Source organism: Megalobrama amblycephala, unplaced genomic scaffold, assembly GCF_018812025.1.
Source record: "Megalobrama amblycephala isolate DHTTF-2021 unplaced genomic scaffold, ASM1881202v1 scaffold385, whole genome shotgun sequence".
Taxonomy (NCBI): Eukaryota; Metazoa; Chordata; class Actinopteri; order Cypriniformes; family Xenocyprididae; genus Megalobrama; species Megalobrama amblycephala.
The window spans coordinates 238669-250735 of record NW_025953353.1 but is presented as its reverse complement, the minus strand read 5'-3'; the positions used below and the strand labels follow the sequence as shown (position 1 = coordinate 250735).

General features: G+C 42.9%; 1 gene segment (V, D, J or C); it reads left to right on the top strand.

Moving 5' to 3' along the window:
- Positions 1-1056: 1056 nt before the first annotated feature.
- On the top strand, positions 1057-1661 carry LOC125261299. The segment is given in 2 exon segments: positions 1057-1096; positions 1240-1661. Coding segments are annotated over 2 exon segments (354 nt in total).
- The last annotated feature ends 10406 nt before the right edge of the window (positions 1662-12067 follow it).

Genomic DNA, 12067 nt, shown 5'->3' with positions numbered 1-12067 from the left:
AGCTCACCATCACAAGATCTCTTCTGGTACATACAGAGAACAAATGAATCTCCTAAACTTGTGTTACAAAGGAATTCATATGGAGGAGGAGTGAATGGAACGGAGTATCAGGAGAGATTTCACTCTGAAGTGAAACCATCAAAATCCATCCCCTTGACGATCCAGAGACTGTGTGTGTCTGACTCTGCTGTGTACTACTGCGCTCTGAGGCCCACAGTGTCACAGGACGTCTCTCTCTCACACAAAAACAAAAGAAACAAACCTACAGTATACAGGGGAAACAATAACACTAAAACAGGTATCAATTTAATTAATTAAAAATGAGCTGCATCACTATTTCACCAAAAAACAATCTGATATAAAAAAATAAAATGTCATGTCGGGTTTATAATTTGATTTGTGACAATGTTTATGAATGATGGAACTAGTTTCATTGAATCAGCAGATTCTCGAGTTTAATGTGATTTAAAAAAAAAAAAAAATCATATTTTTGAATTAAGCACATATTTTGTATAATATAATATTAGCACTTACCTTTAATTTATATTTTACTTTTCTTCTTTTTTTGATTTATATTCTCTTTCTCCATCTATTTGTGTGTATATACTGTATATATATATATATAAACCTTGCTACGAGAACTTTACTGATGAAACTGTGACTTGACACGGCACTTACATACTGTTGTACTCATGTTGATTTGACTGCTTCTACTATTCTCATTTGTAAGTCGCTTTGGAGAAAAACATATGCTAAATGACTAAATGTTAATGTAATGTATTTGATTAATGTACAATAAATGAATGCACAAAATGTACCATGCATTTATTCGTAGTGTCACAACTCCCCTACAGTAGTACATTTCATCAGCTACAGTATAGTGAGTGTGTGTGTGTGTGTGTGTGTGTGTGTGTGTGTGTGTGTGGTGGTGTGGAGGTGGACCTGATGTCACTAGCCACACCCACATTATTAATAAACAACAGACCACCTTTCCAAGTAATTCAGCAAGTAAAGCTCAAAACATAAATCTGAACAGATCTGATCAAAAGCATAAACATGGAGAAACATCTACTACTGATTGTCATAACAGCATCAGGTGAATACTCTCTTAACAAGTCATATGCATTGGTTCAAAATTTAAAGCTGTGTTTAAGCAATGGTAAACACTACTTCAAACTATGAAATTACAAATATTGACTTTATGACATTGACTGTTTTGTTGTCTAAATTTATATTCAGGTGTATTTCCTGACAGCACTGGACCAAAAGACAAGGACGCAATAATCAGTAAAGAAGGAGAGTCTGTGACTCTGAGCTGCTCATACAGTACAATTGCCAGTGACATCTTGCTTTACTGGTTCAGACAGTTTCCAAACACAGAACCTCAGTATTTACTGTGGAAAGGTGCTCGATCGTGGAACCGTGAGGAGAACATACCAGACCGACGGTTTAAGTCGACTACATCCCAGTCATCCACTGAACTCATTATTAACAGTGTGACTCTGTCAGATTCAGCTCTCTATTATTGTGCTCTAAGAGTTGGAGCCCAGTGATACAAAATGCCTGAGAGGCTTTACAAAAACTCACACACAAAACTGAACAACAGTAATCAAAAGACTCGCGCACAAAGCCACATTTATCTCTCATATAACCCACACAGAATATATACACCACAATATAGTAACACCTGCTTAGAGTGAAAGAGGACCAAATAATGATAAGATTATTGTGGCAAGGGGGGCGTGGTTCAGCGAACGCTGCAGCGGGGGAGAGCGTCAGGAGACGCGCGGTGGATGAGCGGGTTAAGCGCAAATAACAAACACCTGTCTCTTGTTACAGTAATTGGCGTGGAGAGAGTACTTAACGCCAGGAGAAACAGGAGTGAGCGAGAGAGAGAAGGACTGCTGGCTGCCACACTCCCCAAGGACAGATTGGAGCGGACGGAGTGAATTCATCTTTATGTTGATGATTGTTTTGGTGCCTGTTTGCACACCTTTTTGTTATTATTGAAATAAAAGCAGCCAGCAGTCATAGCCGACCCTTGTCGTCTTCCTTCCTAAAATCTACGAACTCTGTTACACTGGTGCCGAAACCCGGGAAGGAAGACGGAAGCCGCCGCCATGCAGACGCCCTCTGCTACTGCACCATTTGCGGAGCTAATTACATCTCTCGCGGTCATGCAGCAAGAACAACATCAGGCCCTGCTGGACTTGCGTCAGGATCAAGAGAGGCGGTTCCAGGCCGTCCTCCGAGTCCAGCAGGAGGACCGCGAGACGTTCCGGAGCTGGATTGACCGGGAGGTTCGGCCGGAAGCCCCGGTCCAACAAGCTGCGCCCGCCCACCTCCCTCTCAACAAAATGGGGCCTGAGGACGACCCGGAGGCATTTCTGGATCTTTTTGAAAAGACGGCCGGGATCTGTGGTTGGCCGCGGGGCCAGTGGCCGATGCGCCTGGTCCCACTGCTCTCCGGGGAGTCCCAGGTAGCGGCGCAGCAGCTTCCGGTGCAGAACCTCCTGGATTTCGACGATCTCAAAAGGGCCATCATCCAGCGGGTCGGCCGGAGCCCCGAACAACATCGCCAGCGCTTCCGGTCTTTGGAGCTGGCAGAGGCCGGCCGGCCCTTCGTGATGGCCCAACAGCTCCAGGACTCCTGCCGCAAATGGTTGCTGGCCGATGGAAGCGACGTGGAGAGCATTATCGATCGTGTGGTACTGGAGCAGTTTATCACTCGGCTTCCCAGAAGAACAGCCGAGTGGGTCCAGTGCCACCGCCCCACGTCGCTGGAGTCGGCCATCCATCTCGCAGAGGACCACATGGTGGCGTGCCCAGGGGTCGGCGAACCTCTCCCATCTGTCTCTCTCTCCCCTTCTATTTCACCTCCTTCTCTCTCTCGGCCTGTCCCTCTACCTAGGTCCCGTCCACCCGGCCCTCCTCGAGTCCCGCCCCGAGGGCGGGGCGGGAATAACCAGCATACGTACTCGGCACCTCGAGTCCCGCCCAGGGGGGCGGGACTGCCACCGGCCGGGTTGGACCCCGCTCCTGTTTCTCCGCTCTCTCCACGTCAGCCGCTTAACCCTCTCCCTGCCACTGGAGCGGCGGGGAGGTCTGGGCCGGCTTGCTGGCGTTGCGGGGACCCGGAGCATTTTGTGGACAGGTGCCCTGTGATGGAGGTGGGGACGATGGTCCGGGTCCCGGACGTCCCGCAGGCTGCCCCCGGTCAGGCTGGGTGGTACCAAATACCTGTGAGTATTAAGGGGGGTACCTATCAGGCATTGGTGGATTCAGGATGTAACCAGACCTCGATCCATCAAAGCTTGATACAATCTGGGGCATTGGATAATAGCCGCGTGGTTAAGGTGCGGTGTGTGCACGGGGATATAGTGGAATATCCTATTGTGCCAGTCATTATTCAATTTCGGGGTCAAAAGCATAGTGTGGAGGTGGCAGTTAATCCGCACCTCCGGCATCCGTTAATTTTGGGGACCAATTGGCCAGCATTCACAGAATTATTGGGGGCTTTATGTACGGATGCTTCTTGGGAGAAAAATGCAGCGGAGGGGAGCGCGAGTGTGCAGGCGGGAGAGACTGAACCGGGACCACTGGGTACTGTCTCAGGGGAACAGAGCGAAATCGAGAGACTGATTTTCTCGGAGCGCGATGATTTTCCTCTGGAGCAGTCTCAGGATGAGACGCTGAAACGTGCGTTTGACCAGGTCAGTACCATCGACGGCCAGCCTCTCCATCCTGGACAACCGCTTACCTATCCATATTTTGCAATTATTAAAAATAGGTTGTATCGAGTGACCCAAGACGCTCAGACAAAAGAAGATACAACCCAGTTATTAATTCCCAGAAGCCGCCGGGAAATGCTTTTTCAGGCGGCTCATTCTAATCCAATGGCTGGTCATTTAGGACAGGGGACAACACTAAATCGCCTCATGACCCGATTTTTTTGGCCGGGCATTCACGAGAATGTGCGCAGGTGGTGCGCGGCTTGTCGTGAATGTCAATTGGTAAACCCACCGGCCACCCCAAAAGCGCCTTTGCGCCCCCTTCCATTAATGCAGGTCCCCTTCGAAAGAATTGGCATGGACCTCATCGGGCCATTAGAGCGATCAGCACGAGGACATCGTTTTGCATTAGTCATTGTGGATTATGCAACACGATATCCAGAAGCAGTGGCTCTCCGCAACATTTCCGCTAAGAGTGTTGCTGACGCACTGTTTTCTTTAATCTCCCGAGTGGGGATTCCTAAGGAAATCCTCACTGATCAGGGCACGGCGTTTATGTCACGGACGTTACGCGAACTTTACGAATTATTGGGCATTAAATCGATTCGGACCAGCGTCTTTCACCCACAAACGGACGGGCTGGTCGAACGTTTTAATCGCACGCTTAAGACAATGATTCGTAAATTCGTTCAGGAAGACGCCAAAAATTGGGATAGATGGTTGGAACCCCTGTTGTTCGCTGTGCGAGAGGTCCCACAAGCCTCCACGGGGTTTTCCCCCTTCGAACTTCTCTATGGTCGTCAGCCCAGAGGGGTGTTAGACGTCATAAGGGAGGCTTGGGAGGACGGACCTTCTCAATCTAAAAACGAAATTCAATATGTGCTGGACCTGAGAACAAAACTCCACACTTTGGGGCGGCTATCTATGGAGAATTTGTTACAGGCCCAGGACAAACAGAGCCGGCTGTATAACAGGGGGACCAATCTGCGTAAATTTACACCGGGAGATAAAGTGCTTGTATTACTCCCAACGTCAAGTTCAAAATTACTTGCAAAGTGGCAAGGGCCGTTTGAGGTCACACGGCAAGTTGGAGAGCTCGATTATGAGGTAATACGCTCAGATAGGAGAGGAGCACGTCAAATTTATCACCTCAATCTCCTGAAAAAATGGAATGAGGGGGAATCAGTGATGCTGGCGACGGTGATTAGCGGAGAGGATGATCTCGGGCCAGAGGCGAATATAAAAAAACAATCTCTCGCACTGGCCCCAGGGGGAGATCACCTCTCGCCCTCCCAGCTCATTGATCTAACCAAATTACAGGCAGAGTTTGCTGACGTGTTTTCTCCCCTACCTGGCCGTACAAACCTCATTCAGCACCATATCGAGACAGAGCCGGGCGTGGTGGTTCGCAGCCGGCCGTATCGCTTGCCTGAACACAAGAAAAAAGTAGTTCAGGAAGAATTAGGTGCGATGCTTGAGATGGGAGTAATAGAAGAATCCAACAGTAACTGGGCGAGCCCGATAGTTTTGGTTCCTAAGACGGACGGCTCGGTCCGGTTCTGTGTGGATTTTCGCAAGGTGAATGCTGTGTCGAAATTCGACGCATATCCAATGCCACGGGTTGACGAATTGCTTGACCGGCTTGGTACGGCTCGTTTTTATTCGACACTGGACTTAACAAAGGGTTATTGGCAGATCCCCTTATCTCCGTTATCCCGAGAAAAAACAGCTTTCACGACGCCGTTTGGATTACACCAATTTGTTACACTTCCGTTCGGGCTGTTCGGGGCACCGGCTACCTTTCAGCGGCTGATGGACAGGGTTTTGCGGCCCCATGCTGCATATGCGGCTGCCTATCTGGATGATATCATCATATTCAGTAATGACTGGCAGCGGCATATGCAGCATTTGAGGGCGGTCTTGAAGTCGCTGAGGGGGGCTGGACTCACGGCCAACCCGAAGAAGTGTGCAATTGGGCGCGTGGAAGTAAAGTATCTGGGTTTCCACTTGGGGCATAATTAGGTGCGTCCCCAAATTGATAAGACTGCAGCAGTTGCGACCTGTCCGCGCCCTAAGACCAAAAAGGAGGTGAGACAGTTCTTGGGGCTGGCGGGATATTATAGAAGGTTTGTGCCTAATTATTCGGACCTCACCAGCCCCTTGACTGATCTTACTAAAAAGGAGGCACCAGATACGGTCCAGTGGACGGAGCTGTGCCAGCAGGCCTTTACCCAAGTAAAGGCTGCTCTGTGTGGCGGGCCGTTGCTTCACTCTCCTGATTTCTCTCTCCCATTTTTGTTGCAGACTGACGCGTCGGACCGAGGGTTGGGTGCTGTCCTGTCTCAGGAGATAGAGGGTGAGGAGCGGCCGGTGCTGTACATTAGTCGTAAGCTCTCTAAGAGAGAGACTAAGTACAGCACCGTGGAGAAGGAGTGTTTGGCCATCAGGTGGGCTGTCCTCACCCTCCGCTACTATCTCCTGGGACGGGAATTCACCCTTTGTTCGGACCACGCCCCTCTGCAGTGGCTCCACCGCATGAAGGATACCAACGCGCGGATCACTCGTTGGTATCTAGCTTTACAGCCTTTTAAATTCAAGGTGGTCCACAGGCCGGGTGTTCAGATGGCTGTGGCCGATTTCCTCTCCAGAAATGGGGGGGGGGGGCTGCAGGCCGGATGGCTCCCCGGCCTGAGTCGGGCGGTGGGGGTATGTGGCAAGGGGGGCGTGGTTCAGCGAACGCTGCAGCGGGGGAGAGCGTCAGGAGACGCGCGGTGGATGAGCGGGTTAAGCGCAAATAACAAACACCTGTCTCTTGTTACAGTAATTGGCGTGGAGAGAGTACTTAACGCCAGGAGAAACAGGAGTGAGCGAGAGAGAGAAGGACTGCTGGCTGCCACACTCCCCAAGGACAGATTGGAGCGGACGGAGTGAATTCATCTTTATGTTGATGATTGTTTTGGTGCCTGTTTGCACACCTTTTTGTTATTATTGAAATAAAAGCAGCCAGCAGTCATAGCCGACCCTTGTCGTCTTCCTTCCTAAAATCTACGAACTCTGTTACAATTATTTATCATTATATTTTCACACACCTCCACTTATTTTAATCCTGGTTTTGTGAAAAGGTTCTTAGATGAAAAACTTAAATTTTAAACATAAAACTGTTGCAACTAACTAAAATTACAATGTTCATGTTTATTCATTAACTAATGTTAACAGACTTTTAATCTTAAAGGAGCTGTATGTAAGAAATCTATTTCAATTAATCATAAAATGGCCCTGATGTGTCACTAGACATTAAGAAATCATGTTCATTTCAAATACTTATATCACTGACAAAAGTAGTCCGGCCAGGATATTGTCATTTAAAAAGTGGACTTGCAGCCCTCAACTGATGTTGATGTTGTCATTTTGTGTTTTAGCCTGACGCGCCTCCCTCCACCTATCTACCAATCATGAAGTCAGTAGTGTTTCGGGATCCGTGTTGCCAGCTTTGCTGTAACCTACCCTAACTCCAGTCGGATAAAAATGTCTAATGTTACTAAATCAAAAAGACCTCGTTATAATTCAGAAATTCGTCGTGACAAAGTCCGAAATAAAACCAGAATTTGTATTGGAGATGCTTTTGAAAGATGGAGACGGCTGAAAACGGAGAAGAATTTGAACACAGACGCCAACGTTGCTAATTTTCTCCTGGACAGGTAAGATTCATCTATGCTTGGCTAACTTGTACTTGATGTCAATGGACATTTCACATATTCATGACAGTCGAACAAAGTTATGCATGTTTGTGCAAAGTAACATAACGTTAGCTCACATGGACGTATGCTCTGTCATTATGCTGAGACGCTGAGGAAAACAACATTAGCACGCCCATTATGGCAATTTGAAACGTAATTGAGACAGTAGCCTAATGTTACCTCAGTAAAATGATTCGTCATATGTTCTTCACGTGACCTGTATGACCATTGCTAATGTAATTTAGTTACTCTAACAATATTTTCTGATGGAACTGAAAACAACCCTGTGATAGCCATTGGTGATACTGAATTTGTCCCACGTTATAATTGCTGTGGCAAATGTTTTGGTTATTTGTTAGCCTACTGACAAAAACTTTAGTACTTGTAAATCGATTTTTTTTTTTTCGTATTGAAAAATAAGGAATTTTTATTTTGTTGTTTATTTTTGTTTTGTTTTACTATTATCCTTTTTTTTCTCAGATTTTTTTTTTATTGTAATTGTATTTATATGTTCAAAAAAAAGATATATACTGTCACATACGAGCATACATCTTTACGATTATACTGTCACATACGAGCATACATCTTTACGATTATACTGTCACATACGAGCATAAATCTTTACGATTATATTTAACTAATGACAATTAGTACATTTTTTAAATACATAATTACTTATCAAAATATCTCTCATGAAGCATAAACAGAATTAACAGAAAAAAAAACTTACTGTGTACTTCTGTTCGTCACTTGCCATTGGAAGCTCATTGAAGCAGCCTACGTTTCTGCTGAATCCTGCAGCTCATCTGGCAACCTCGAGTCAGGGGGTAGGGGGAGGGGATACACCGCTCTACAGTATTTTTATAGTGATTGCAGTACCAGTTTAGGCCACAATCCTACATACGGCTCCTTTAAAAAGGTATTAGTAAATGCCGAGGTTAACATTAACTAAGATTAAAAATGCTGTAGATGTATTTTTCATTGTTAGTTCATGTTAACTAATGAACCTTATTTTAAAGTGTTACTTAAGTGTAAACTTAAATTAAAATGAAAAAAAGGAAAACAAACTAAAAATAAATAAAAAATAATAAGTCAAATTATTTTAAAATATTTATAAAAAAAAAACTATAATATATAAATAATATAAAAACTCTTCATATAGGAGGGGCCTTGATGGCACTAACCACACCCACATTATAATCTGCAAACTCCCTCTTAAGTGCTTTACTTTATCCAAGTCAACATTCAAAATAACAGAGTAAGTTAATATTCATGCAAAAACTCCTAAAACTCCTAAAGCAAACTCATACATCTGTAAACATAAAACTATTTAAAGCCATTTGATCAACATGAAAAGATTTCTGCTGCTGACTCTCATAGCAGTATCAGGTAACACACACTTTCAACATTTTACATGTTTTGGTTCAAAACATTCAGCATTATGTTTTGTCAAGTACTAATGTTTAAATTTATTTGCAGGTGTGTTTTCTGACAGCATTGGACCAAATAAAAAGGACACTAATGTGATCAGAAGAGAAGGAGAGTCTGTGACACTGAGCTGCTCATATGATTCAAGCAGCAGTTATGTTTTGCTTTACTGGTTCAGACAGTTTCCAAACAGAGAACTAGAATATTTACTGTATAAAGGTGCTCAATCATGGAGGAATAAGGAGGATATATCAGATGATCGGTTTAAGTCGACTACATCCCAATCGTCCACATCACTCACTGTTGATGAAGGAGCTCTGTCAGATTCAGCTCTTTATTACTGTGCTGTGAAGAGTCGTCTATACAGCCCAGTGTTACAAGAGCCTGAGAGGCTTTACAAAAACTCACACACAGAAATGTTGCTTTGAAAGTCAGTAATCTTATGTAAATCAAACCATTTTTGAAAACCACAGAGACTTAAATAACAGAAAGTGGCGACACCTGCTGAACAAACAGAACTGAAGTCATTGTTATCCTGTGGTTATGTTATGCAGTGAAAAGATTTTAACACATTAATACTTTAATATTTAGATTCTTCATAAGGTGATGGCAAGGGTTGCATTCATAAATTCTTGACCTCTCTTATACATACTCAACTGGAGTGCAATATAAACTCTGTATTTAAATAAACTCCCACTTTGCTATTAAAGATAACAGATTACTAAAATGTAAAGAAAATAATGGCAAACGATGAAGAGAGCAGTGTGAGATCATCACAGAGATCTCAAAACAGACAAAAACAGCAACTCAAACATATATATAGTAATAGAAACTAAAATGAAAAGAAAAAAAGTATAAGGAAAGAGAACAACATGGGTGATTCAACAGATCAAGCTCCTCCCAGCGTATATATGTGTGACAGCATTTAAAACAGGTTATCAAAGACAGGCTGAAACAACTGCACACTTTACTCCAGTCATTTAACAGTTATTAGAATGGCTCACTGGGAAAGACATTTAATCTTCTTTATAATGTATTTCTGGGGTGAGTAGGATCCTTTTGAGTCTCTAAACTTTACATAAATAAATGAAATCATGCAGAATATTAATTGATCATGCTTTAAATTATTTTCCAGTATGTGACTCTCAGGAGAGAGTTGACCAGAATACAAGAGTTCAAACTGCTTTTGAAGGCGGATCAGTAACGATTAATTGTACATATGAAACCAGTGATCCATCCCCGTATCTCTTCTGGTACCAGCAAAAGATGAATGGAATCCCCAAAAACATGATGATAATATTTACTATTGTACAGAATGACAAAGACTTTGGGAAGAGATTTACTGCAAATTACACCAAAACTTCAAGATCAGTTCCTCTGACAATCCAGGATGTGTGTGTGTCTGACTCTGCTGTGTATTACTGTGCTCTGAAGCCCACTGTGACTCAAACACACTCAACACTCACACAAAAACTCTCATGCTGTTGACTTACACTTTCTGATGGTTTATGATATTTGCTGTATACAAAGTTTTTTTTTTTTTTTAATTTCTATTAACATTGTAATAGTGTTCAATTCCACTATTAGTTATTAACATAAAATAAATAAAATAATTACAGCATAATGATTAACTTAAACAGGTGTTACTATTTCACTTAACAACATTAACTTTAAAATGTTATTGTCACCTTGTAATAACTCTTGCAATGCAGAAGAGGGCGACAAACAGTTACTCTAACTGATTTTGAAGTAGTTTTGAGCTCCTCTTTTGACAAAAATCCCCTCTCTATTTCATGTATTTCAACGCTCTTTCTAGTGACTGCTTCATCCACTCAAGATCATTTGGTCACTCATCACTATAACACTGTGTATACTTGCATTCGCTAATTATCTCATTTAAAACATTAAAGGGATAGTTCACCCAAAAACGAAATTTCTGTCATTAATTACTCACCCTCATGTCGTTTCACACCCGTAAGACCTTCTTTCATCTTCAGAACACAAATTAAGATATTTTAGTTGAAATCCGATGGCTCAGTGAGGTCTGCATAGTCAGCAATGACATTTCCTCTCTCAAGATCCATTAATGTACTGAAAACATATTTAATTCAGTTTATGTGAGTACAGTGGTTCAAAATTAATATTATAAAGCGACGAGAATATTTTTACGTAACATATTTGTTACGTAACAGTCGGGGTGTACGCCCCCAATGCCAGCCCATGATCAAGCCATTATTAGACAAGGGCAGAATGTCTGGATGTGCACAGCTGAATCATCAGATTAGGTAAGCAAGCAAGAACAATAGCGAAAAATGGCAGATGGAGCAATAATAACTGACATGATCCATGATTACATGATATTTTTAGTGATATTTGTGAATTGTCTTTCTAAATGTTTTGTTAGCATGTTGCTAATGTACTGTTAAATGTGGTTAAAGTTACCATCGTTTATTACTGTATTCACGGAGACAAGAGAGCGGTCGCTATTTTCATTTTTAAACACTTGCAGTCTGTATAATGCATAAACACAACTTCATTCTTTATAAATCTGTCCAACAGTGTGTAATGTTAGCTTTAGCCACAGAGCATACTATCAAACTCATTCAGAATCCAATGTAATACATCCAAATAAATACTATACTTACATGATCCGATGTTTGCAAGCAGCATGCATGACGGACATCTTGTAAAGATCCATTTTGAGGGTTATATTAGCTGTGTAAACTGTGTTTATGCTGTTCAAGGCAAGCGCGAGCTCCGGGGGAGGGGGAGCACGAGAATTAAAGGGGCCGCAACCTATATATCGGTGCATAGTTAATGATGCCCCAAAATAGGCAGTTAAAAAAAATGAATAAAAAAAAACTCTATGGGGTATTTTGAGCTGAAACTTCACAGACACATTCAGGGGACACCTTAAACTTATATTACATCTTTTAAAAATAAGTTCTAGGGTACCTTTAAAAATGTCTTTTGTACGTTTCTGGACCTTGAAAGTGGCAGTTTGCTGTCTATGGATGAGTCATATACCTCTCAGATTTCATAAAAAATATCTTAATTTGTGTTCCGAAGATGAACGAAAATCTCCACGGATCTGTACTGGTATATTTTGTACTAAATGACCCTATGTGTATAGGCTACTTCATGTACACTTCTCAAAAAAATTAAAGGAAC